This window comes from Hippocampus zosterae, chromosome 8 (assembly GCF_025434085.1).
Source record: "Hippocampus zosterae strain Florida chromosome 8, ASM2543408v3, whole genome shotgun sequence".
In the NCBI taxonomy this organism is placed as follows: domain Eukaryota; kingdom Metazoa; phylum Chordata; class Actinopteri; order Syngnathiformes; family Syngnathidae; genus Hippocampus; species Hippocampus zosterae.
Window position 1 is genome coordinate 10,144,181 of NC_067458.1, and position 23,505 is coordinate 10,167,685.

At 42.9% G+C, this 23,505-nt stretch overlaps 1 protein-coding gene and 1 long non-coding RNA gene across 3 annotated transcripts; one reads left to right on the plus strand and one right to left on the minus strand.

Annotated features, from left to right (window-relative positions):
- Positions 1–505: 505 nt before the first annotated feature.
- Positions 506–22,731, minus strand: jak3 (Janus kinase 3 (a protein tyrosine kinase, leukocyte)). Of its 2 annotated transcripts, none has more exons than XM_052074488.1 (24): positions 22,606–22,731; positions 20,709–20,943; positions 20,500–20,617; positions 19,179–19,296; positions 14,647–14,792; positions 14,004–14,307; positions 13,204–13,320; positions 12,965–13,122; positions 12,775–12,886; positions 12,518–12,698; positions 12,225–12,349; positions 11,876–12,007; positions 11,678–11,765; positions 11,275–11,399; positions 11,063–11,201; positions 10,703–10,854; positions 8,176–8,326; positions 7,922–8,049; positions 6,412–6,601; positions 6,090–6,214; positions 4,537–4,709; positions 2,624–2,741; positions 2,433–2,546; positions 506–1,686 (listed from the first exon to the last, which is right to left on the minus strand). In XM_052074488.1, the coding sequence occupies exons 2-24, from the start codon at positions 20,905–20,907 to the stop codon at positions 1,519–1,521; spliced, it is 3,381 nt and encodes a 1,126-aa protein (XP_051930448.1). In that variant the 5' UTR covers positions 20,908–20,943; positions 22,606–22,731; the 3' UTR covers positions 506–1,518. The 2 variants fall into 2 exon arrangements, with proteins under 2 accessions (XP_051930448.1, XP_051930447.1); XM_052074487.1 differs by lacking the exon at positions 22,606–22,731 and adding an exon at positions 22,301–22,451.
- LOC127606374 (uncharacterized) lies at positions 22,404–22,927 on the plus strand. The gene is made up of 2 exons (XR_007963772.1): positions 22,404–22,488; positions 22,627–22,927. It is a non-coding gene; the product is annotated as an uncharacterized LOC127606374 (long non-coding RNA).
- The last annotated feature ends 578 nt before the right edge of the window (positions 22,928–23,505 follow it).

Sequence of the window (23,505 nt, forward strand, 5' to 3'; positions counted from 1 at the left end):
TTTTTTTTATTTTTTGTATCAACACCAGCTGGAGTGGAGGGCGTGGGTCTTCAGTGGTGCACCTGTGTCTGGGTTTCCAATCAAGCCTTGCCAAGTACTTAAGGACTGCCGAGTTACCAAGTCGCTGTTGGATCCTTGAGTTTGTTTGCTGTTTTTAGCACAAGTGTTGTTTTCTAGGCCTCTTCCATTTCTTTCATCGTCGTTTTGGTGTATTCGTTCCTTGTTTTGTAAGTATTTGTCATTTTTTATCTTGTTTGTCATGTAAACATTTTTAGGCCTTGTTTTACCTGGTTACTTGTGACCAGTGCTTCCTGTTTAGATTGGTTTTGCATATTTGATTTAAAAGAAAATTTGTGTATTTTGGGGATCCAAAATATTTTTTCGATTTGTTCTTGAACCCGACCGAATAATCCGACCATCACGCATCCTGTAGAGTCATCGAGCAGAGATACTGTGATGGCTGCCCAGTTGGTGCAGATAATCGTTGCACTTTTTTTTAAGTGACCAGTAGCAGTAATTGTAGTACAACTTTAGGTGTGCAATTATACAGAAAGTCCTTGAGCGCTTTGAAATGTCTGGTGCTGTGGAATATAGATCAATTGTACAAGTATGTACAGAGCTGGCGCTACAATGACAACAATTCAGACTTGGAGATGATGACTTTTTAAAATGACTTTATTGTGACAGTATTCAACATCTAAACACTCGGTACAAAAAATTGGAAAAACGTACAAGGTTACTGACACATTTTGTGTCCGTGCGTGTATGTTATAACCATTTTCCACAGAGGTGTTACACTCAAGGCTCCGGGGCCAGATGGGGCCTGCCACTTCATTTTATGTGGCCCGTGGAAGCAAAATAAATCTTGTATGGCGATTTCCAGGATTCTTGCTAAAATCTCTTCCAAAATTTCTAATGTCATATGTATATATAATATTGTTTCCAAGTCCCGTTCTACGGTAACTTGAACAACAGTTTAATGATCTATTAACCTTGATGTTTGATTTCAAAACTAGCAGTGTGTATATCGCTGGCGTTGAGCTGAATGAAACCTATGTGACAATTTTCATTTTTTTCCATAAATCTATAATTGTGGTCAGTCCACTCATAAAGATTTGCGGTGTTATTTCTACAAATTATTGACCAATCTAGCGTGTTGAAATCGTCATGCTCTTTAACGAAGTAATGTAAATGGCTGAAGAAAAATGCTGTTTTTGGTGTCTTGAAAGCTGATGGAATTTTACCTATGCCAGTAAATAAAATAAGGATGAACATTTGTATGGTTTCACAATCATAATGGCTCTCTGTGGGAAACTAACTAATATGGCTTGTGACAAAAAATGAATTTGATACCCCTGGTTTAGATCCCTCCGATTGGCTGATAACCAGTTCAGGGGGTACCCTGCCTACTGCCCGAAGACAGCTGGGATAGGCTCCAGCACGTCCCACGACCCTCGTCAGGATAAGCGAATTAGAAAATGGTTTAGTTCCTGCTACAAACCGCATGTGCAGATTATTTTAACGGGAGTTCAGCACTTGCAAACATGGCGTGGTGCCATTTTTGGGTCTCCCAGGCAGCCTCTCAGCCTCTTCTTGCATGATGATTTCAATTTGATCCTCCAGGCTGGAGAAACACGGTCTCTCCTCAAAGTGGTAAACCCAACACTGCTTCATCAAACTGTACACCTGGTGTGACGGTGACAAGATTTTCAGTGACATTGTATGCGGATACATTACTTAGAAATAAGCAATTCATTATCAAGTAAACACTTAGTTGATCGTTTGGTTAGTGCATTAATGGAGTATTGAAAATGGCGTTCATCAAAGATAATGAGCTCTATTTTCGTAGAGCCGCTTCCATTGGCCAGAACGAAGCTGCCTTCGGGGTTTGCAGGTTAATCTCAGGGAACAGAAGCAAGAGATTTAATAAACAATAAAAATATGACAATATCACGAATGAACAATTGGTTTTCTTTTATGGAATAAATAGTGTTTATTCAATAAACATTGTATATAGCAGCAAACTTTATTTTCTTGTCTAGAAGCAAACCTAAATTCATTAAAAAAGATCTGCTGTGATGTATTTTATACTATAGTTTACAAAATAATCATTCCTTTTAATCTGTTGGTTCCAAGAAACGCTACAAAAAGAGTACAAGCAAAACTTTTCTGTTTTAAATTTTTAACCTTTTTTCCCCCATCTTAACTAATTATAAAGTGAACAAAACTCCAACACAATATAAATGTGTATTTAAACAAAAAGTGGGTGGGCTTGAACAGATGAATGGCAAGTCGGGTACAAATTGTGTAATTGACGACTGCAATTTTTTCCCGACATACAGTACATGTAAAGAATGTGTCATGACAACATGAGGTTATCAATAAGATGGTGCCTATTTTACCTAATGATTTTAATTTATAGCAGGAGTTACCTTGGGTGGACAGTTTGGTGGGGGAGGCAACCTCCAGTTGTCCTTGAGGATATTTAGCAGATGCATTGAAATGGAAAGTCCGTGGGCGTTGGTTCCGATCTCCTGCATACATAGCTGAAACATGCACGAAGGATCAATAAATCATGCAAGGTTTGATATCAATTAGGCCAACAATGAGGAGAGTGTCCCACCTTTTTAGGGCTGGAGTTCATATCACAGTAGGAAAAGAGCTCATGAAGAACAACTCCAAAACTCCACACATCTGACTTTTGGGAGAATCTCAACTCATTGATGGATTCTGGGGCATACCTGCATTGAACACAGATGCATAACACTGATCAACATTTTTTGACAAACACACACACACACACACACATAAATACAATAAATACACTGTGTTATATACATATATATATTTGTGACTCTGAGCAAAAGTATTGAAAATGGTTCGTCATACTGTCAAACATAAATAACACTATATTTGAAAGTGATTTGCTAGATGAAAGTAAATAAGACTTGATATTTATTTGAAAGTCACATGAAATTTTTCACTCTTCTGTATTGTTTCCAGGCCTTCACCAAATCTTTTTTTGGGGGGCGAAGGGGGGGGGGGGTTGATCCCTTTAATCTTGATTGTACTGTGTGCAATGCATGCTCCATAGGGTCTAAATCTGGAAAATAACTTGGCCAGTCTAAAACCGTTCACTTTGTTCTTTTGACTGTGTGATTTAGATCATGGCGGCCCGGTGTCGATCGGTTAGAGCGTCGACCTCAAAGTACAGAGGTCGTGGGTTCGATCCTGGCTCTGGCCTTCCTGTGTGGGGTTTGCATGTTCTCCCTGTGCCTGCGTGGGTTTTCTCTGGGTACTCTGGTTTCCTCCGACATTCCAAAAACATGCGTGGCAGGCTGATTGAACTCAAAACTCAAAATTGTCCCTAAGTGTAAGTGTGTGCGAATGGTTGTTCGTTTCTGTGTACCCTGCGATTGGCTGGCAACCGGTTCAGGGTGTCCCCCGCCTACTGCCCGAATACAGCCGGAATAGGCTCCAGCACCCCCTGCGACCTTCGTGAGGATAAAGCGGATCAGAAAATGGGTGTATTTAGATCATCGAGCCCTGGTTCGGTTAAGAGTTAAAAAAACAAAAAAAAACCCAGCATAAACATGCAAGGGTCGGGGCAATTTCATAGACTGACGAATATTTTCGCAGTTAGAAGCTGTCTGCGCCAGTTGGGCACCAACACAACCGACTGCAACCGTGTCCAATCAATCGATTGGCTTCTTTCCATCCCTTCATACGTGGCATACCTGACTCTCATAGAAAGTCCAGACATATAGCGGAAGGTGGAATAAAACCTAACTTCAGCAAGGAGGAGATTAATTTTCTCATTCAGGTGGTCGAAGGATGCAAAGTATAGATTTACGAAACTGCAAGCAGATCTTCCCACGCAGATGATGTTAAATTGGACAGAGCAAGTCGCTACTTCTGGGAATTATTGCCCCAACTTAGTTTTGTTTCTGACATTGCTCAAATTTGTTTTGCGGCCTTTTTGACAGTTTTGTCATTAACTGCTGCTGTTATTCATCATCTATTGCTTTCTCCTTCTTCCCTTCTTAGGACATGATTGTAATTGATTTTCTACTATAGGCATCACAAGTTTGTTTTCCCTCATATACAACCCTTAACAATTTTTTGTTGGTTGTACCGCCCTCTGACTAAAGTAAATATACAGTAGTCTCTTCACAAGTTAAAATTCACATCTGAAACTGAACATGGACATTTGGCACTATTTAATGTTTGAATCACCAATATTATAGATACTCTATATGTACATGGGTGACAAAACATACCAGATTCAAACATGTTCCAATACTTTTGCTCACATGAAAATATGATAAAAAATGGATGGATTTGAAAAATTGTAGCTATCTTCTAAGGTGGGTATCAGGTGAAAATGTCGCTATGAGTACCGTACCTGGCAGTTAGCTGAAATGTTAAACTCTACTCTCATTTTCATATTTTAATGTGCAACTCAAACATTTTCAGTATTCGGCAAAAGTAACGGACGTATCCTCACTTCACGTTTCCAAAAATGAAGAGACCTACCAGAAGATGGGGCTCTCTCCAGGCTGTTTGACTCTGTAGTACTCTTTGTCCAAAGGAACTATCTTGGTCAGTCCAAAATCAGCAATTTTCACCAGTGACTCACTCGCCACAAGTATATTTCTGGCAGCTAGGTCTCGGTGCACATAACGTAATGTCTGCAGGTATGCCATGCCCTGGAAGAAAAATAAAATCCTCTGTCCATCATGTAATCCCAACATTTAGGTCGGTTACCCCTTGAATACTTACTGTATGTGCTTACATTACTGCCCCATAAAGCTGCAAAACTCAGTTGAACCAATTTATTTCTTGTATGTCTACACATAAGAGTTACTCATCTTTGTAATAATAAATACTTAGTAAATAAATAAATCCACACTGCGTCACACTGCCAGGATGTCACACTATTTACACAGCTGACACAACCATCACCATCCTGCCTACACATCCTGCGTCAAAAGAATCAAGCATGAGGTTTCCTGTCCCATACTGTAGGCATTTCTGTCTCACTGATACTCAGTGACACATGAATTTAATCGAGGAATAATAAGAGTAATTCATTAATCCGGAATTGGACCTGATCGTTAAACTCTTGACGCGATTGAGTCAAAATGAAGTACCAGTACACTATTTGGCTCCATCTAGCAGAGGTGCTGTTATTTTAGTCTTAACTAGTTCTGGGACTACGGCCCGGTGTAGAGTGGTTAGCGCTAGAACCTCCCAGTGCAGAGGTCAATGCCAGCACCGGCCTTCGTGTGTAGAGTTTGCATGTTCTCCCCATACCTGCATGGGTTTTCTCCGGGTACTCCGGTTTCCTCCCACATTCCAAAAACATGCGTGGCAGGCTGATTGAACACTCCAAATTGTCCCTAGGTGTGAGTGTGAGCGCGGAGGGTTGTTCGTCTCTGTGTGCCCTGTGATTAGCTGGCAACCGGTTCAAGGTGTCCCCCGCCTACTGCCCGAAGACAGCTGGGATAGGCTTAAGCACGCCCCGCGACCCTTGTGAGGATAAAGTGGTTCATAAAACGGATGGATGGACGGATATATAGTTCTGGGACAGGCGGCATGGTGGACAGCTGGTTAGTACGTCTGCTTCCCAATACTGGCTCCGGCCTTTCTGTGTGGAGTTTACATGTTCTCCCCATGCCTGCGTGGGTTTTCTGTGGGTACTTCCGTTTCCTCCCACATTCCTAAAACATGCATGGTAAGTTAATGGAACACTCTATATTGTCCTGTAGGGTGATTGTGAGTGTGAATGGCTGTTTGTCTCTGTGTGCCCTGCGATTGGCTGGCAACCAGTTCAGGGTGTACCCCGCCGGTTGGCCGAAGACATCTGGGATAGGCTCCAGCTCACCCACAACCCTCGTGAATAACAACAACATGAAACATCCGCTATGGCACAACACCTCCTGGAGGCAATAGCAGGAGTTATTTTCTCATTCCATAGTTTATGGAATTTATCAATGTCGCTGCCCGACTGAGAATTTTGAATTCATTCACTGATCGTAGTCAGTCAACATTATAATCACACGTCAGTTTATATATTCAAGTCTTACTTTACAGATCTGTGAAGCAAAGAGCAGCATCCGCCTGGTATTGATGTTGTGTCTGTTGGTTTCTGAATACACAATCAGGCTTCCATGTGGTAAATACTCCATCACCAAACTCATGTTGAGCCGCCCTAAAAAAACAACGCAATCCAGGATTATCATTTTTATATATTGCTTGAAGCATTCTAAATAACAATCAAGTTCAGAACCAAATCATATCATACTGCAAAGAAAAGAAACGCGTCAAGAGTTGCTATCAAAACGAGACCTTTCGCAGTTTGCAAGCTCGTAATAAGCCAAACATAAACATGATAGACATTTGCATTACCCATGCTGTAGCAGACACCTTTGTACTTGACGATGTAGTCGCAGCACATCATGCTGAGGGTTTTGATCTCCTTACGAAAGTCCTCCAGGGTTGACTGCTTATTGGGCTGGAGCTTCTTCACAGCAACCATCTCGCCTGTGTCATCTCCCAGTGGGTCATAACGACACAGTTCAACGCTTCCAAAATTTCCCTGGGGGGGGGGGGGGGGGGGGGGGGGGGGAAAGACATCCGACTAACCTCATCAGTTGTTAAATCTAATAAACATGTAGAGTTAAGCCCGGAATAACTCGTATCAAAAACTGTTTATACCGTGACATTTTTTCTTTAAAAAAATGCATTCATATACGAGGTTTTTTTGGGCTGAAAATGAACAAAAAAGGGGTCCAATGGTTATGATCAAGATTTTAAGATATTTTTATGAATTTTAATTTTTGTAAATTATTCATATTGATGACAAATTTGTGAATATTAAGCATTTTCCCACTACCGGTATGCTAAAGGAAATTGGTAAATTTGAGTATACCGGTAATCTAGAGAATCCTTATTTACAAATTCTAATTCCAAACCATAAATGTTGAACAGTGATTTAATCTTTCAGTATTGTAAAGAAAAACAATGAAGAGAAATAGCAAGTCGGTTGTAGCCCTCAGCGCAACATATTGGGGCAAAAGACAATTTCAAAAGGAGAAAATCAAGCATGCTCTGCACTCCAGTACACCCCCCCCCTTGCAGTCCTTGTCTGTCACAGCAGTAAGCAGCTAAGAGGCCTCTGAGCTCTGCACTGAACTATGAGCTTGTTTTCTAGCACTAACATTACTGCCATTGTGCATATATGTAAATGTTTTGTGACAGAGGTGTTGGACAGGGCAACTTTTTTCCCCCATCTATAGCACCAGGAACTACAGCAACACGAAACAGACATGGCAAATATTTAACCAATCAAGAACATTTTCTTTGACTTGATTGTGTTTGGGGTCACTAGAAGGTAAACCTATCCCTCCTCCAATCTCTCACCCTCCCACCCAAACCAAAGGCTTATCCTCACAAGGATCGCGGGGGGTGCTGGAGCCTATCCCAGCCATCTTCAGGCAGTAGGTGAGGGACACCCTGAACCAGTTGCCAGCTAATTGCAGGGCACACAGAGACGAACAACCCTCCACGCTCGCACTCACACCTAGGGACAATTTAGAGTGTTTAATCAGCCTGCCATGCATGTTTTTGGAATGTGGGAGGAAACCCGAGTACCCGGAGAAAACCCACGCAGGCCCGGGGAGAACATGCAATCTCCACACAGGGAGGCTGGAGCTGGAAAACCCAGGTACATCTGCACTTTGAGGTCGATGTGCTAACCACTGGCCCGCCGGGCCGCCCAAAGGCTTCTGGAACTTGAAAATGTCAATTTAGGGGCCTGTGGTCACTGCGCTCGGAGTGAAATAGGTTCATCTGGAACTCTGCCTTGAAGTCATATATTTCTGTGGTACGGGGCCTACTTAAGTTGCTTCATATGTACCTTTCCCAGCAGGGAGATGTACCGTAGGTGTCTCTCCTCAAGCAATGTCTGGTCCTGTTGAGCAGGACTCGATGCTTGACACACTGGGTTGAGTGTGACGGGCTCAGTTGTGTGAAGTATAACATAGTCTGTCAAGAAAACAGAAAAAAAACCCAGAGTCATGGTAGTTCGTGGTCATAAGAGTTTGGTTTGTGCTACGGGATCAGAATCTGTAGACACCTACACCTGAAGTAGAATAAATACTACACTAGCACCTGATGTGATGAGACTGTTGAGTTCTCGGATGAGGCTGCGACATGAAGGTCTAAAGGCCGGCTTGTAGTTCATACACTGGCTGATCAGCTCGGCCAGCTCTGTCCACTGAGACGGCGGCAGCTGATGGATACTCTCGTAGAACTGCTGCTTCTACAAACAAGACTGTTTCAAAGATTGATACTAGTCTCTCCCACTTAACTGGCATCATATTTTATAGTCAGGAATCAAAAGTGTTTCTTCTCATGTCAGAGGAAGTGCGAATTGTTTCCCCCTGGGCATTGAAATACTTACTTTACCTTACCATGGATACTGATGCCAAAGGTACTAAAAAAAAATACATGTTAAAAAGATAATAATGTTACGACTATTGTACAAGTTTCAAGCTACTCCATTAGGACAAAGTAGGCTCCTTTTTATTTCCAGTCTTCTTCCACCAGGACCAGAGGTGAGATCAACTCCCACTGTGGAGACTCTCAATTCAAATATGAAGCCTCGGGTGTATGCACTTTTAAATATTATGAAAATCTTGCATATGTGTTTTATCTTTCGTGTTTATGTCTAATTCTTTGCCCTGCATTTTGTAGATTAGTTTGTTTTCGTGTAGATGAGACACAATTTTGAATTACAAAATGTGGTTTTCCTTCAGACACATTTGTGGTTGGACTGAATGAATATTTGTTGGTTTTCAAATATTTACTACATGCAAACTATAATTTGAAGATATATTCCCAAAGGTGGGGCACTTGTAGTTAACTTCACATTTTTTTCAGATTTCTCTTTTTGGCTGGAAAGTTTTGAATGCGTAAATCTCCCCCTCCGATCTCCCAGATGCACCCTGAGACTGTGAAAGTGGCCCGATTTGGAGTTTGGCAGAATATAAATGCCTTTGTTTCTCTTCCCCCTTCCTCTTTTCTTGGCACTCCAAGTGTAAGCAGGACACGCGACCCCTATGTCCACTCCTCTCTTTATTCCTGCCTCTGCTCAGCGAGACGAGAGTTAGGACGAACTCCCCACAGCTCATCACAACATGAGACGATTTGTGAGTGTAACATTTGCAGACAAGATTGGGTACAAATTGATGCTTTAAATTAGGTTTAAGGGGTGAAATAAGCTTCATTGAGTCCCACATTTATTTTGGCATATGTGACGATCATTCACGTTTATTTTATCCTTTTATTTCAGTTTAACCTATTGTAGGAGCCCAACAATTTGCTTATTTTAACTTCAACCCCTCTACAGTATCTTAGACAGTGTCTTTATTGTTTACTGACATGAGCCGAATGGGAGCGGGTGGCCAGATATGTTAAAGTTTGGGTGTTCTCAAGTGGACAGATGTCACTGATTAGGGGAAGCAAATAATTTTTGATGAGTGTTTTTTTTTTTTTTGGTTGTTGATTTGGCTTGTGGGTAAATAACAAGAAATTCAATGTCAGTCATTATTTCAATCCAAAGAGTATTGTTTTTTTTTTTTTTTTTTAATGCTGAGTACAAGAAGTCAAAATTAAACAATCGTTAAGCAAAAGTTGAACATGCGAAGTTCACACAGGAAGGCCTGGGCCTGGAATCAAATCCCGCACCTCCGGACTGTGATCCAGACGTGCTAGCCAGCTGAACGCTGTGCCACCATTCTTCTTCTTCTTTTTTTAATTATTCCTCCAATACTTTTCATTATCTCAGATGATTTTGGTCGAGGACCAAGAGACACCCTACACTGATCACTATTCAGTCACAGTGTTATTATATTATGATCCATTCATTTTTTGATCCGCTCATCCTCATAATGGTCGCAGGAGGTGCTGGAGCCTATCCCAGCTCTTGTCACGCAGTAGGCGGGGGACACCCTGAACCGGTTGCCAGCCAATCGCAGGGTACACAGAAACGAGCAACCGTCTGTGCTTACATTCACACCTCGGGACAATTTAGAGTGTTCCATTAACCTACCACGCATGTTTTTGGAATGCAGGAGGAAACCAGAGTAGCCAGAGAAAACCCACACACGGGGAAATCATGTAAAGTCCACACAGGAATTGAACCCTGCACCTCTGCACCGTCAGGCCGACATGCTAACCAGTCGACCACCAGCCCGCCCTATTATTATTATTCATTCATTCATTCATCTTCCGAGCCGCTTGATCCTCACTAGGGTCGCGGGGGGTACTGGAGCTTATCCCACCTGTCTTCGGGCAGTAGGCGGGGGACACCCTGAATCGGTTGCCAGCCAATCGCAGGGCACACAGAAACGAACAACCATTCGCACTCACACTCACACCTAGGGACAATTTCGAGTGTTCAATCAGCCTGCCACGCATGTTTTTGGAATGTGGGAGGAAACCGGAGCACCCGGAGAAAACGCATGCAGGCCCGGGAAGAACATGCAAACTCCACACAGGGAGGCCGGAGCTGGAATCGAACCCGGTACCTCTGCACTGTGAAGCCGACGTGCTAACCACTGGACTACCGGGCCGCCCATTATTATTATTATTATTATTATTAATTTATCCTGGGTATGAAGTGTACTGTATGTACCTGTTGAAGATCCCAGTCTTGTAATGGAGGATTGCCATTGTTAAAGATCTCCCACACTGTGGCACCAAAGCTCCATTTATCACACTCCAATGTCAGCTTGTCTGGAGCCTCCAACACTTCAGGAGCCACCCAAGGAATTCTGTCCAGGATAACTGAAATGATCATAAATAGTTTGTGTCACTACAAAATCGTAAAACATGTTGGCAACTGTAGTGCAAAATACAAAGAGTATTTCCTCTATAATATGTATTACTTCCTGAATTATAATGTGGGTATCAATAAAGGATGTCTCATACCAATGATGGCATTTGACGTATAATTCTACTTTTTCATAACAAGGACCTGATAGCAATTTCTCACCATCTCTGCCGACCATTGCGATACTGATACCAGGGTCACTTAGCTTGATAAAAGGAGAGGTGCCCTGAGACCTGTCCCCTTCTCTGGCCAGTAGAAGATTTTTTGCACAGATATTTCCATGGACAATGTTCTTTTCTTCCTGTAAGACCATAATTTTTCATGAAAACTGTCACGTTTTTAAATGTCACGGTCCACGTTGAAAATCTTATCACCAGAAAGTTGAGGGCGCATGCAAGCTGTTTGACTATGTCAAGTTTCCAGCTCACTGACATGGACTGTCCCCTCTTCAGGTAAAGGTCAAGGGCCCCATACTTTACCAACTCTTGGACCATTATGTCTGCAAAGAGCAGGAAAGTTTGCTTTAACAGCCGCAAGAAGTCAGAAATGCTCATTCAAAGCATCAGGACACAGCTTCAGTAATGTGCAGTGAAGCTCGGAGAACCAAACTCATCTATTATTGTGTGCATTTTTGAAGATGTTAAAAGGCAATAAGATCACATTGTGAACCTCTTCTGAAGACATTTAGAAAAATCTTGCTTATACAAGTCACACATTTGTTTTACCATGGAGTAAATGTAACAACTGACACAAATCTGCATTTAAGTTACAACTTACTTTTTGTTCCATGGACACTGATGCCATAAACCAAGATGAGGTGTTTGTGTGAGATTTGACTCATTACGCTGGCTGCTTCAAAAAATGACTGAATGGCAGAAAAATGTCACGTTTAATAATGATGCGACAGGATCAAGAAGAGCTCGATAAATTAAACATTTCTTTTTTTTTTTTTAATTCTGCCTGTGTTAAACTCACTTCCCAGCAGTTCTTGTGACCACCATCAAGTTCTTTCAAGAGAACATCCGTCACATGTTTCTCACCATCACGAATGGCCGTTTTGGTGCCTTTAAAAACTCGTGTAAAGGATCCCTGTCCAAGGCTCTCCCCCTAGTAAGGGAAGCATCAAGAAACTAGAGTCAAGTGACGAGAGTATAGAAATGCAGAACCTGAAAATCTAGAGTCTGGCAGTAAAACTGTTTCCATCTCCAAAATTTTGGAGATCTAGTCATCCACTAGGCTGACAAAAAATAGATAATCATAGCATGCCATGCTAATGCCATTCTGGAAGACAGTTTTGTAGCTATCAACTGCTGCAATAGCATACCCATTTTAGGTCCTCGTATCTGATCATATGGAACTGGATATGACCAAACTTTTTCCTCTCAGGTGTTTGGGACCCTTCAGCCTCAACAGAAATGCCGTTTCGTATGATGATGAGATTTGTGAGCTCTACAGAGGATCCAGGGAAAATATCTATTGTTAGATCACACAAAAAGGCTGAAAATTGAAAGGTACATATCTGGAAATGTTGTTTTGAAGTCTTCAGGTTTTGAATATTGATAGATTTTCTGTTCTTCATATCCTTAGTATAGCATATAAGGTTCAGAAGGAGGTGACCTTTGGGTTGGGGTGGACAGCAATGGCCGAGCTTGGCAGGCACGTTATCCAGCAGTAGTTTGTGTTGCTGGTAAAAGCTGGTGAGCTCGATCAAAGTGGAAAAGGACTTCGGGACACCAGGAAGACGATAGTGCTTATTCTTAACGATGAGACAATCTTTATAATCAAGTCCAAGTGGAGTCTTAACAAGAATAAACACAATGTAGTCAGTCATTTGGTTGGTTCGTACGTAAGTATGTCATCGAAGCACAATTTACCTGAATACAAACAGTGAGGAAAAAGTTATCAAAATCTTTGGGACTCTGCCGAAGTAGGAATTTTCCACCTTTTAACCCGGACTTTTTCAACTTGTCAACAGCAAACTCTGACCTGATTGGAGATGTCATAAAAAAAAAATTCTTCATAGGTTGGAGTACAATTGGCAAATTCTCTGTCGAAAGGACTCACGTGATTGGGCCATGGAAATGGTTTTTGATCCCCTCCAGAATACTTTCAGGCACAGTGTCGCGGCAGAAGTAGTGGCTGGAGTCTGTGGTCAGTCTGAAGTAGCCGTCAACAAGCGACACAAATGAGAGTGCTTCTTTCAGGCTCTGGAAATTGATTTCCTTTCCAAAGGGGAATGTATGGAAATGTGATTCTTTTTTTTTTTTTTTTTTGGGCACATCCCACATGAAAAATGGACTTACCATGTATCTGTCATCATGGCGAAACACGGTCACCAACCTGCTGTTTTCTTGCTCGTGAGATACTCGTTTCATACTGATAGCAATGATGTCCTGGAAATCACAGAAAGTCTGCCAAACCTACAGAGGATTATAGATTATTTTTGTTAGTCATCTTATTTTATTCCATACTTGCTCATCCTTCAATACGTTTTTTTCTCACACTTGTGCTTAAGGGGGCACGAGTGAGCTTGAACATAGACCAGCTGACTTTGGAGCCGGAGCCCATGGCACATTTAGCTGAATATAGAACCACACCTGTCAACTTGTACGTTTTCCCCGTAGGTTTTTTAATCATTTCAAATCATGGACGGCGTATTATAACTTTTATACAGGGAAAAAAACAACAATTGTGAACCGATCTCACAAAGACCATTTTGGCTCAAATCCAGATCGTCTCACCTGCTGCTGGTAGCCAACGACAATGCCGTTGTCGATCGCTGCTATTGTCACGGCAAACCAGCAAAAGTATTCCTCAATCGTATATTTTTTTTCATCGCTGCGTACGGTCGGATTGAGAAAGCATGATGTGCGCATGCGCGGTAAACCGTTGTACAGGTTTTTGTTGCTTTGTAAGGGGAATCGTAATCATTTATAAGGGTAGCTCTTAGCCGAGGTTGATGGGTATGTAGAACCCTTAACCATCCAAATCTGGAATAGAGTTGTGGAGCCACCTTATCCCTGTGCTCCCACAACCAAATCAAATCTTCATGAATGCAAAGCTGTGGCACAGATCACAAAACAATAATGTAGCTTGAGCTCACCAAGGAACCATCAGGATAACGACTTCCACTAGTTTGAATTCCGATTTCCCCGGTAACCTTCACATGGGTAAACGTTCCATTGGATTGGGAGGAACCAGCGCTGATGTGGTACACTTCACTTCCTAAGGTGGGAACGATGCCAGCCATTTCAACCAAATACTTCAGTTTCAGGATGTACTCATCCACAGAGCTGTTTCCAAGCTTCTTCAGGAAACGCTTGAGAGTATTTCTGATTCGATAGCGATCCAGGCGATTGCGTTTCTGGATGTTGTGGCGGTGTGATACAGGAAGGCAAGATTTGTAGCTGAGGGTAAAGAGTACATGCAATTCTTGCTTACTTGGACTGAAACCAGTCAGGTGTTTGACCAGTGATGTATTTTGGTTAAAAAGTGCTAGTAGAATGTATTGAGCGTCATAACAAAGGCTTGTCATACGAAGTGCTGGACAATGAGAAGAATAACCTTTGTAGCTGAAAAAAAAAAAAATAACTTTTCAAAGGTTATCACAGTCACACAAACATGATTGTGTGTAGTACCATTTAAGCAAGTTATTCAACAACACAAATCATACAAATGGTGTTTCATCGACGGTACTATGGAGGGCAAACAATGAATCAATGAAACAACAAAGGTACTGTAAATACCTGATGATCTTGCAAAGCTCCCTTATGCTCAAATAGCGCTCCTTTGCTATTCTCCACAAGTCCAGCACTGCCAGGCCAAGGCATTCTTCTTGAACACTCAAAGGGGGAGCCACTCCGGCTTCACCTGTGATGAAGTCACTTCGTACCTACAGTACATAACCAAAGGAATCAGTAATAGACAAATGAACAATACAGTACTTGTGTTAGAGCCATAAGGAAAATGTGGTTTCCTTATGGAAAATTCCTGTATATATTTAGCTATTTTAATAATTTGAATTGAATAGGTGCAATCAGTTTGGCTTATATTTGATATTGGATTGCTATTTTACAAATTTATTAAGAATATCAAAGTATCTGGGCTCCATTAGTTGTCATGTCCTTAGCCTGTTAAAAGGCCAGGTTTATGTAAGCTGCATTAGGAAGACGGTAGGGCATGGAGAAACACCTTTTTCTGACCGTGTTAATATCGTGATACATGTTTTGAGCATCTGAAAACGTGTTGCGTGTTTTGTTTAAGTGTATTGTACAAGTTATGCTTTTCATTTTTTGGTAAAGCTTTAATTTGTGTTCAAGAGGAAATAAAGCGAATCCTTTTTTTTTTTTTTTGATCAACGATGGGGGCGGGGGCCTCGTGTTTTCGTTGTCGTCGTTGCTAAAAGGATAGGCCCATCGAGGAAAGGCATGAGTCGGGAACCTACATGCCCTGCTGACGTAGCGACGAAAGGACATTAAGTTGCCGCTACAACTTGCAAGCCATTTCAAACGTGAAACCTTGGAGCACAACACAATTTGGGGGATCTCTCTCTCAATATATCCGATTTCCCCTGAAAGAATACCAAAGATTGATTTATTTTATGACATTAGACCTCTCTGATTCTTGAAGTAATCTTGGTAAGGGATTTTCTTTTTTACATTGTGAAAAGCATTGTATCAGGCAATGGTATACTGTAGTTGGGAAATATGAGGAATTACATCCCCTTATGTAGGGTTTAGAAAAGCTATATCTCACTATTATATATACAGCAAATACCCTGAGAGATCAGTGACAGCCAGGAAAGACTGGATGACAACCATGAAGAGCGTGGTGACGACTGGAGAGTCAGTGACAGCCCAGAGAGACGGCAACCGGGGCAGAACGGGTCAGCAACCCAATCTGCATCCTCTGAGAGGAGGGACCCAACCAAGCTACGATGAACTCAATGGAAAAATACCCCCAGGGGTGCCCGAGAGGGGGGGAGGATGAGCACCCCAGTCGGACGGACACAACGGCTACAGACCCAGGCAACGGACAATCGACTTTGAGTAAAACGTGTACATGCGGCAAAGTCTGCAAGAACATCCATGGCTTGAAGATCCACCGAGCGAGGATGAAGTGCGCGTTGGGAGCAGAAACAACACAACGCACAGGTGTTACACCTGGTGAGACGCAGGAGGTGCCAGGCCCGGAGTCACCCCACAGTGCCCAGAACCTCCACGTGTTGCAAACTAATCCCTCGAGCATCAAGTCTGAAACGAGGCGGATCAAATGGCCTGCAGCTAGCATGACCTCTCTCTGGAAGCAATTCGACGACGATGTCGACCAAATTCTGGAGGCTATGGCGAAGGGACACGCCGACGGGAAGCTACAAGCTATGACAGCAGTCATTGTCAGCTTCGCAGCAGAAAGGTTTGGCGAGGAGGAGAAGAAAAGCCCGGGAACAACGTACGCAAAGAATCAAAGAGCGGTAAGGATCCACAACATCAGGCAGGAGATGAAAACGCTGAAGTCCCAGTACAAGGCGGCAGGACAAGAGGAACGCACTGGCCTGGCCCAGCTAATGTGCATCCTACGGAAAAAGATTAGAGTTCTCCGCCGTGCAGAGTGGCACCGGAGGCGGCGACGCGAGAGGGCACGGAAGCGTGCTGCTTTCATCGCTAACCCCTTCAAGTTCACGAAGGATTTGCTGGGGCAGAAGCGGAGTGGCAATCTGGTCTCCTCGCAGGAAATCATAAACCAACATCTGAAGCAGACGTACAGCGACCCCGCAAGAGAGCAGGAGCTGGGAGAATGCAACATCCTCATAGACCCCCCTGAACCTGAAGAGCAGTTCGACATGTCGGAGCTGCAGCTAAAGGAAGTCAGGGAGGTTGTCTGCAGAGCAAGGGTCTTGAAAAGCTGGTGGCGTGGGCCCGGATGCGTTTCAAACCCGCCAAAACAAGATCTATGGTGCTAAGGAAAGGGAAGGTGGAAAACAAGTTCCGGTTCACCATCTCAGGCACAGCCATTCCATCAATCTCAGAGAAGCCGGTCAAGAGCCTAGGGAAGGTTTTCGACTGCTCTCTGAGAGACACAAAATCTATCCAGTCGACATGCACGGAGTTGGATGGCTGGCTGAAATCAGTGGACAAGTCAGGCCTACCGGGGAAGTTTAAAGCCTGGGTATACCAGCACGGCATTCTTCCCAGGATCCTGTGGCCCCTCCTGGTCTACTCCGTCCCCATCTCGACAGTTGAGACCTTAGAGAGGAAGGTCAGCAGCCACCTCTGGAGATGGCTAGGACTTCCAAAGAGCCTGAGCAGCATCGCTCTCTACGGAAACAGCAACAAACTGCAACTGCCCTTCAAATCCTTGGAGGAGGAATTTAAGGTCACCAGAGCCAGAGAAGTAGTTCAATACAGGGACTCAAGAGATCCGAAGGTGGCTAAGGCTGGGATCCAAGTGAGGACTGGCAGGAAATGGAGGGCAGAGGAAGCGGTTGAAGAGGCAGATGCAAGGCTCCGGCACAGGTGCTTGACTGGAGTGGTCACACGAGGTCGAGCTGGGCTAGGATCCTTTCCATCTCCCCAGCTGAACACCAAGGGGAAGGAGGGGCGACGTCTTGTCCAGGACGAGGTGAGAGCAGCAGTGGAGGACACAAGAACCTGCAAGGCTGTGGGAATGAAACAACAGGGTGCTTGGACAAGATGGGAGAACGCAGTTGAGAGGAAAGTGACATGGGCAGAGCTTTGGAAAGCAGAGCCTCAACGCATTAAATTCCTCATCCAGGCAGTTTATGATGTGCTCCCAAGCCCGTCAAATCTGCACACATGGGGCATAGCAGAGACACCGGCGTGCCCACTGTGCTCCAAGCGAGGAACCCTGGAACACATCCTCAGTGGCTGCACAAGGGCACTTGGAGATGGACGGTACAGGTGGAGGCATGATCAAGTCCTTAAGACTATCGCGGAAGCCATTACCGCAGGGCTGGCATGGGCTAAACAGTTCCGCCCCTCCAATAAAACCATCGCCTTTGTCAGAGCTGGGGACAAGCCTACCGCGGCCAGCAGAACATCATCTGCAGGCATCCTGACATCTGCAAGAGACTGGCAGTTGTTGGTGGATCTTGAAAAAAAGCTGAAGTTCCCCAGCCATATTGCAGTTACCACCCTACGACCTGACATTGTCCTCGTATCGGAGTCCACCAAACAAGCAGTGCTGCTGGAGCTGACAGTGCCGTGGGAAGATCGCTTGGAAGAAGCCTTTGAGAGGAAGCTCTCCAAGTACGCAGGACTGGTCAGCGACTGCCAGCTGGCTGGTTGGAGAGCAAGGTGTTTCCCTGTGGAGGTTGGTTGCAGAGGATTTGCAGCCCGTTCCTTGGCCAGAGCCTACTGTAGTTTAGGCATCGATGGAGAGAGGAAAAGGAGAGCCATCCGCAATACCACTGAAGCGGCAGAAAGAGCCTCAAGATGGCTGTGGCTCAAAAGAGGAGATCCATGGAGTCATGGTAGCTAGCTAGCTGTCTGGACACAAGCCGGGACTTGATCAACCCCGGCTGGGTCACCTGGAGGAGGGCGTCTGATAGTTGAAAGACCCGAAACGTCCAGTGAATCCAGGAACATCACTGATGATGTGTCCAGACTAGGCATCAGTAGATGTATGTACACAGTTACAGCATATGTGAGCGGAGGTGATAATGATAAACAATAATGTTCTACCAGCATGAATGACAACTTTTAAATCGTCTAGTTCAACCAGTCGATTGCGATTGACCGGTAGCACGTGGACTGGTACCAAGTCGATCGCGAGGGGTGTAGAGGGAAATGGGTAATGCATATAAACGCCTGTGCATGGGTGGGTGCGCGCACGTGCATGCATGTGTGTGTGTGTGAATGCGTGCACGTGCGGTAACAAGTCAATTGCGGTAGGTCGGTTACTTGAAAAGTAGATCTTTGATAAACACAGGTTGAGCACCCCTGGTCTCGTGCGACTTGTATGTCATTAATAGTGCACAGAGATGTCAGGCACATGCCTTCTCAACCAATGTGCTGATTTAATCATTGAACTACTACTGGCTATAGGGCATGGTTCTACTACACAGACCCACAAACATGGTGAAAACAAAACAAAAACAACAGGTACATATATTACTGAGGGAAAAGGAAAACAATGTCCCAACATTACAAATGAGTTTCACACCATTCAAGCTAGAACTGGAACAAGGCTCAAGCATTGTCATTTTCATGAAAAATCAAATAGCATATCTTAAGCATACTGTTAACATCCATTTCTTTACCTGGGCGAAGAGATAGTCAATGACAGAGTAGTCAAGCACAGGGCTAATTCTGTCTCTGGTTAGACTGTAGCGGTATGACATTCTTGGTCCCTGCCCATACCAATTCCCAAAGAAAAACCTGGAGAGGAATCACAAATTGTCCTTCAGCTCATATTGAACCCCCCCCAAAAAACAAGTTGAACCGAGTTACTTTTGATGCAAACACTGTTGAATCATGTCAATATCATTATACCATTCTTTTATATATCAACGGACCTAGCAGAGAGGCGGAAAGGCAGCACAGAATGCATACACTGCAAAGTGCCATTTGAAATAGTTGTGACTGGCTTTTTTTTTTTTTTCTCAGTCAGTATTTTTGATGAATGGCGCAATGGTGGTAGTGGATCTTTCTAAGGCAAAAAAATATATTAAAAATAGATTTATTTGAGTGGTGCTAGAACATGCCTTATCAAACAGTATCACATGATGGGGTTTTAAACGTCACCAAAGCGCATGATGACATTTTGTGGAAAATAGGTGGCACTCTTTATCTTAACTCGGAAAATGTACTGGCTGAAACCTCAGAGAAGCAAACTAACATTTCCAAAGCAGAAGAAAGTATCAGAAAATAAACCATTAAGCAGTTGGTGCAGCACAGCTGACTCGTAGTTGAAAGGTTTTGAGATGGGGACTTCTATATTCATGTCCAGTACAAGTGAGGCGCAGAGCCTGCAGTGCACATACAGTAGGTGGAGTTTTCTCTGGAATTTCTGGAGACACGCGCAGTTGGAAACGGGCGGTTTATACCGTTTTGGGGCGTGAACCCAGCCGACCACCCTAACGGCGAAGGGAGACAGATCCTCACATTCCCTTCAAATTTGGTGCACGAGAAGCTACAGCTGTTGACATGGCGGCACTGGAGTCTATGGAGGAGGTTGAAGCATGCAAACTACATTTACGAGGACTTGCAGGCAGACCTCCATGGGTGTATGTTGTGAAGTTAGCCAGGGCGATCACAGATCACAACTGTGAAGTGAGCCCTTGGAAACCATCTTCCAAACAGATCGTTCGTGTCCGTCTCCCTGCCTTTCGCCGAAAGTCGGTTAGTATAGACAGATGAGGACAAGCGCTAAATGACATCTATGGATGGATAACAACAGAAGCTACAGCCTGTACACTGTTGACTTCCAGTGTGTATAACTAAGTTATAACCCATCTCAGAAATGCTCATGAATTTATATTAGGGTATACATCATTCTTTGGAGAATGTTAACCAATGAGTTTTTGTTGTTGTTGATTTCTGTAGCCGTGGTGTGATCATTGGGCAAGTGAATACACAAACCTGACTCTGTAGTGGACGTGTATGTTTTCTTCTGTGTTGAACATGTGTGATGGAGGGTACCAGAATGAGAGATCACCAGATGCCAAACCAAAGAGACTTTGGTAAACCGGTAAGATTCCTTGAGAAAGAAAACACATGCATCCTCATACACTGTAGCATGGCTGTAAGAGAGTGGGGGTACATTTTACCTGAATATATTATCCTCTTACCGCATGATTTTGCAGCTTGGATGCAAACATTTTCAGCAGAGACTTGCCCACTTGATATGTGTATTGTCATTGCATCTTTAGTGGGAGGGAAGAAGTACAGGTGTACTTGCAGACTGGTACCAGTGCTCGAACTGGACCTCTGGCTGCCTCCACGGTCTCTGATCATGAGAGGAGTAAATTCCTCTTCGCTGACATCCATGGATGCTTCTGAGGTTGAAATCAACTCACTGAAGATCTACAGGTAGGGGGACATTTTGTGGATAGAGGAGTGGATACACAAAGACCTCGCTACATTTCAAAAACTCCTTCATATACAGCACGCGCTGCCTTCTTTTCCCCTTTAACGTACATACTTACCTTGCAGGGAAAAACATTGAAATATGATGCAAATAAATGCAGGTAGCACAGGAATATGGTGGTGAGAATCATCTCACAGTTCTAAGACATGGGGTGATCATGTTCTGAAAATATGCATGTTAGGTTAAATCAGAGGTGCTAAGCAAACCATGCATAGCAGTCATGGGCCATGACTGCTATGCTTGGGGGTTGAAATTGGCACACGGGATATATATATATGAGAGAGAAGGAGATATATATATATATAGTGAGAGAGAAGGATCTCCCAGAATGCCTTGCTCTTGGGTTCGTGCAAGCGGTTGACTCCTGATTAGTGATTGAAAACCAATGGGATGGGCACAAGTCAAGAAAGAAGAGGGAGTGAAGGGAGATGAAAAGGTTGAGCAGACAGCTAAGGTTCTGTAAGACATTGTTGAAGGACTACCTCCTTGTTATTGTTTCAATGCCTGGTCACATGTTACAATGTATGACAAACATTAGTTGTGCACGAGGTGGTTTGTAGCAGCAAGTATGACCATTTGGTTCATCCCACAATGCCAGTTCTCCCTACAGTTCTGCGAAAATGAATCATTGCTGCGGTAAAATGCAATTCAATCTTGGTGAACAGCTTGTTCAACCAAATGAGTTTGGTTTGGTTGAGTCTTTTTGCAATGCTTTAAACATTGACTGTTGATTTATCTTTAATATATAAAGTAGACATTTACAGGGCATGTGATGTACAACATTTTAAATAGTTTTCACATTATTTTGTAAATTTCAGGGGTCAAGGTAGGTTTTGAGAAGGACGATGATATATGATGAGTATGGAGGAAATGTCTATCAATCGTCACTTGACAGCATACATTTCAAATGCCAAACAAATATCTTAGATCTCGTTCGATCTGATGAAATCGGTGTCTTTGTTTGAATTAAACCACCATATGGTAATAAGAGCAATAAATAATACAAATAAGGCATCATACGATACCATAAATATTTCACATGCATAAAACACGACAGATGTTTTATTTCACATGAAAATCGATGAAACTAATACACATGTGAAACATGTACGCATTACTATATTTCAAATGGTGTAAAGCAAATTCCAAAACGCTTTGATGAATATGTAAAATCTCAGTCTCAAAAACGTCTGTCACACTGTCACTGTTTCACACTGTCACACTGTTTCAAACAAAATTAAATGAAAGCACAGATACACTTTGAGGATCAAATATCAACAAAGCCTTTTTTACCTTTACATTTGTATGGCAGAAGTCCTAAGGTTGATAATTTGTTCGAGGATTTCTTCTCTTTATTTGCCCTTGGGTGTCTGCAGTAAGTTTTTGACAGGTTTTCCTGTTTTAGATGAGCAGATGTCACGCGGTCAGTTGCTCTTTTTCCTTTCTCTGACTGTGAACTGAATTGTAACGTTCTTCAAAAGGTAATTCTTACTTCCTTATGTGTGAAATAATCGTAATCGCCACTTGTTTAAAAAAGTGTGACGATGAGATTATTCATGCATTCGTGTAAGTAAATTCACTTGCATGCAAAAATGAACTTACTGTCGCCGATCTTACAGGAAAACAGAAGCAACCGACGACTGTGGTTTCCCTGTTCAGTGCAGAGGTTCTCAGCAGTTTCCTGTCATAGCCAACGTGGTTTGAACTGCAAACATTTCAGTGGCTGCATCTAAAATGTCATTTCTAGACATTTTTCTCCTCCGTTTTGTTCCTAATTGCTGTCCGACACTGTATCTGTCAATTTAGTTTTCCCTCAAAAAATGAAATTTGAAAATGTCTTTTTTTTGGGTCACAGGTTGAGTGTTTAGTAGGGGAACTCACAAGTTCCTAGTTCAATACCATTGGGTAAAACAAAAAGAAGCTACATTTCAAAAAGAGCAATTTCGAAAAATGGATGGATGGGTGGATACACAATTTTCCCTGAAAATACTACCACAAAAAGTGTTAGCTCTTCAACGTTGGCATATTAATAACTGGTAACAACTAACATATTAATAACTGAAAAGGTCTTTTTTTTTAGTTTACCATTTAGTTTACCAGAGGGTGCCTTATTTCTTTTGTTTTTGTTTTTGTTTTTAGTATTGCGCCTCCATTAGATTTATTTTACAGGATTTAAGATAAGATATCCTTTATTCGTCCCACAATGGGGAAATTTAAGTTGCAGCAAGAGTTTTTGGATGGATTTGTTCAATCATGTCGCTAGCTGCCCACTTTTTCTGTATTTGTGCTTTTCTTCACTGGAGCTTGGCTTCGTTGGGGGGGTTAATTTTGTCACCGAGTGACGTACTCTATTTATATTGTAGTGATGACTTTCTGTATACAATTGGACTCAGTTTGTCTCGGGGAGAAGGAACCAGGTGATAATAAAAAAATGATACAAATAAACTGAACAAAATACGGAGCCACTCACCCCTCCCGATGCACACACTTTAGAGGAT